Raw genomic sequence first — 3205 nt, 5'->3', positions numbered from 1 at the left:
CCGTTTCCTGTCAGCCTGCTGTCATATAAGGGACACTAGAGCCCACAAAAGACCCCTGGAGGGGTAAAAAAAAAAAAAAAAAAATAGAAGTGGGAAAAGTTTCTTTAGCTAAATGGGAACATTAGTTGTTACAGGAGTCAATTTTGTTGGTGTCTACTTCCTTCATCTTTTATTCTTTAAGTGGTTTTAAATCATATATGAACTGTGTTGGCTGTCGTCATCATCGATCCTAAAACAAGGACCAGGTGATTCAGGACTCCAGGTCAGGATGTCCGCACCTGTCACCAGATGTTTCCGTTAAATCTTAAAGCTAATGAGGGTTTCTCAGTGTCCAAGGTGACCAAAGTCTCATCCCTCCACCTGTCAGCAGGCGCTGAGAGTCCAACCCTGACCAGAAGAAAATGTCACTGATTGTTCTCCTACAAAGCAGCGCTAATTGCTCTGAAATTGCGCCCCAAAGAAAAGCCTCAACCCGAATGTTTGTCATGATAGTAGCAACGCTGAGATCACCGATTCTTTATTGGTTGGATGAATGCATTTATTTTCCACAGCTCCACATAAATGGTTGGCTGTTTTAATTAAAGCCTCACTAATGCTCTTGAACTTATTAACCAGCTACCTGCTAATGAATGAAATGATGCCATATTTTAAAAACATGAACTAACAAGTGAAAACACTTCATCTAGGAAGACAGTGCAGGTAGAAAAAATCCCTTGCAGCTCTTTCACCACTTCACCTTTAGTGAAATGCCTCTTTGTCTTTGTGAAAGCCCATATCTTCGCTGTAATGCCAAGTAATTTAAGGGAAATTAACATTTTGACAAGTTCCTCTGGGGTTGGGAGGAGTGGAGAGGAAGGCATGAGGAGGAGGGAGGACAGCGAGGAGTGGCTTTGTGTTGAATGGCTGACTCTTTTGCCCCAAGGTTAAAGACAGCGGAGCAGAAAAAGATGAACTGGACAAGTAGAAAAGTTTAAAACCCACTTCATGGTCCGGTAGACTCGGTTCTACTGCTGTTCACATGGGAATTCAAACCAAACCAGAGTTCACTTCAATCCAATCCAGCCCAAGGTTTTTAGGACCAGCGTTCGACACTCATTCACACCTCGCCAAGCAAACTGGACTTTCCAGGTAAATGGACCGGAGTCGGAGTAAAGCGGACTGGAGTCGTAATAAAGCGGACTGGAGTCATAATAAAGCGGACTGGAGTCGTAATAAAGCGGACTGGAGTCATAATAAAGCGGACTGGAGTCGGAGTAAGGCGGACTGGAGTCGGAGTACAGCGGACCGGAGTCGTAATAAAGCGGACTGGAGTCGGAGTAAAGCGGACCAGAGTCGGAGTACAGCGGACCGGAGTCGGAGTACAGCGGACCGGATTCGGGTTAAAGCGGACCAGAGTCGGAGTACAGCGGACCGGAGTCGGGTTAAAGCAGACTGGAGTCCGAGTAAAGCGGGCCAGAGTCGGAGTAAAGTGGACTGGAGTCGGAGTACAGCGGGCCGGAGTCGGAGTACAGCGGACCGGAGTCGGAGTACAGCGGACCGGATTCGGGTTAAAGCGGACCAGAGTCGGAGTACAGCGGACCGGATTCGGGTTAAAGCGGACCAGAGTCGGAGTACAGCGGACCGGAGTCGGGTTAAAGCAGACTGGAGTCCGAGTAAAGCGGGCCAGAGTCGGAGTAAAGTGGACTGGAGTCGGAGTACAGCGGGCCGGAGTCGGAGTAAAGTGGACTGGAGTCGGAGTAAAGCGGGCCGGATTTGGAGTAAAGCGGACTGAACAGGGTTCATGGGTTTGCAGTCTTAGTGTCTTGTTGATGATGGTAGGATGGAAAGATCTGAACTGTTGCTTCGTTGCACAGAAAGTCTTTGTTTGAGGTTTGGCCATCTGGACGTCTCCTTGGCGTCTCCCTTTGGGGGTTTTCCAGGGAAGATCCAGAACATGACTTACTTTTCCAAAAGCTTTTATCTACCAGAGAAGTGAGGCCGTAAAAAGTCCATAAATACTGTTGACTTAAACCTCTTGACACAGAATTATCGTTGGTGCCGCCTTGTAATTCTCCATCTAAATAATCGTCGACTTCTCTGTAAATGACAACAGTTTAATGGTTCACAGGACAAACTGGAACCAGAACAGTTTAATGGTTCACAGGACAAACTGGAACCAGAACAGTTTAATGGTTCACAGGACAAACTGGAACCAGTTGGAGCTGAGAAAATCAGCCTTTTCTGGGTCTGGGATGGAACAAAGTGATAATTTCCAGCTACTTCTTAAAATCTGGCATTTGATGATGAAAGCACATCTTTGACTTCTTGACTTTCCACTGAATGAAGTTATTTTTGTTTAGTGCCTCTGGTGTTTTATCCACTGAATTTTAAGGTTTGGAACATTTCTCGGGTTAAGACTTCAGTGGTTCTCTGACCTGAAACATTCAATAAGCTTTATTACTTTATCTTTTAAATCCAGAGTCCACAAAAATCAGTATGAAGATTTCTAAATATTAAAAATCTCTCCAACAAAAAGCTCAACAACCTGATAAAGAATCTGGTTCTGTTCTGGAGATGAAGAAGGATTTTACATGATAGCAGGTGAGTTATGGACCAACGTCTTCATCAGACTGTCTTCAGTCAGAGGCTTCTTCAGATGCATTGTAATACAGACTGCTACAGGAGGGCTTCCCCTCACCATCTACAGTAACGTTTTAAACGAGTTACAGCAACATTTTCACTGCGAAAACACAAAACATGAGTTTGTGTTTTAGTTTCTAGTGAAAATATCTAAGACAAACTAACTTACAAGTAACTTTTCAGTAAGATATGAAAGCTTGTTTTAAATAATTTACTCCTTAATATTGATGAAAAAGTTCTGTTTCCATTGTCAGATTATTTCACTTATAGCAATAGATTTTCTCCATGTTATAAGTTAATTTATCTGCCAATAGAACTAAAACTTTTTCATTACTGTTAAGAAATGATTGACTCTAAACGAGTTATTTTAAATGTGCCAATATTTCCACCAGAAACTAATACCTGCTAAGAATTTGTGTTTTTACAGTGTTTCTTTGGAATAAATTATGTAAATTATTTTTGATTTGAATTGAACAGGAAACTCCTTAAAGATTTTTTTTCCCAAAATTTCTCAGCATTGGACACAGAAAAATCTGTCTTTTGCTCAGGAAACTGAATCTCACCTCATTTTTAAGGAAAACATTTA

General features: G+C 42.7%; 1 protein-coding gene across 1 annotated transcript; it reads right to left on the bottom strand.

Annotated features, from left to right (window-relative positions):
• Nucleotides 1–1096: 1096 nt before the first annotated feature.
• Nucleotides 1097–1879, bottom strand: LOC116737130 (extensin-like). The gene has a single exon (XM_032590138.1). It carries the CDS (start codon nucleotides 1877–1879, stop codon nucleotides 1097–1099), a length of 783 nt encoding a protein of 260 aa, XP_032446029.1.
• Between the last annotated feature and the right edge of the window lie 1326 nt (nucleotides 1880–3205).

The sequence above is a fragment of the Xiphophorus hellerii genome, chromosome 17 (genome assembly GCF_003331165.1).
Source record: "Xiphophorus hellerii strain 12219 chromosome 17, Xiphophorus_hellerii-4.1, whole genome shotgun sequence".
Classification (NCBI taxonomy): Eukaryota; Metazoa; Chordata; class Actinopteri; order Cyprinodontiformes; family Poeciliidae; genus Xiphophorus; species Xiphophorus hellerii.
This window is presented reverse-complemented; position numbering and strand designations above follow the sequence as displayed.

Bases quoted from the DNA above. Each gene is read 5' to 3' on its own strand.
- LOC116737130 (XM_032590138.1), bottom strand. From the start codon at position 1,879: ATGGCCAAACCTCAAACAAAGACTTTCTGTGCAACGAAGCAACAGTTC.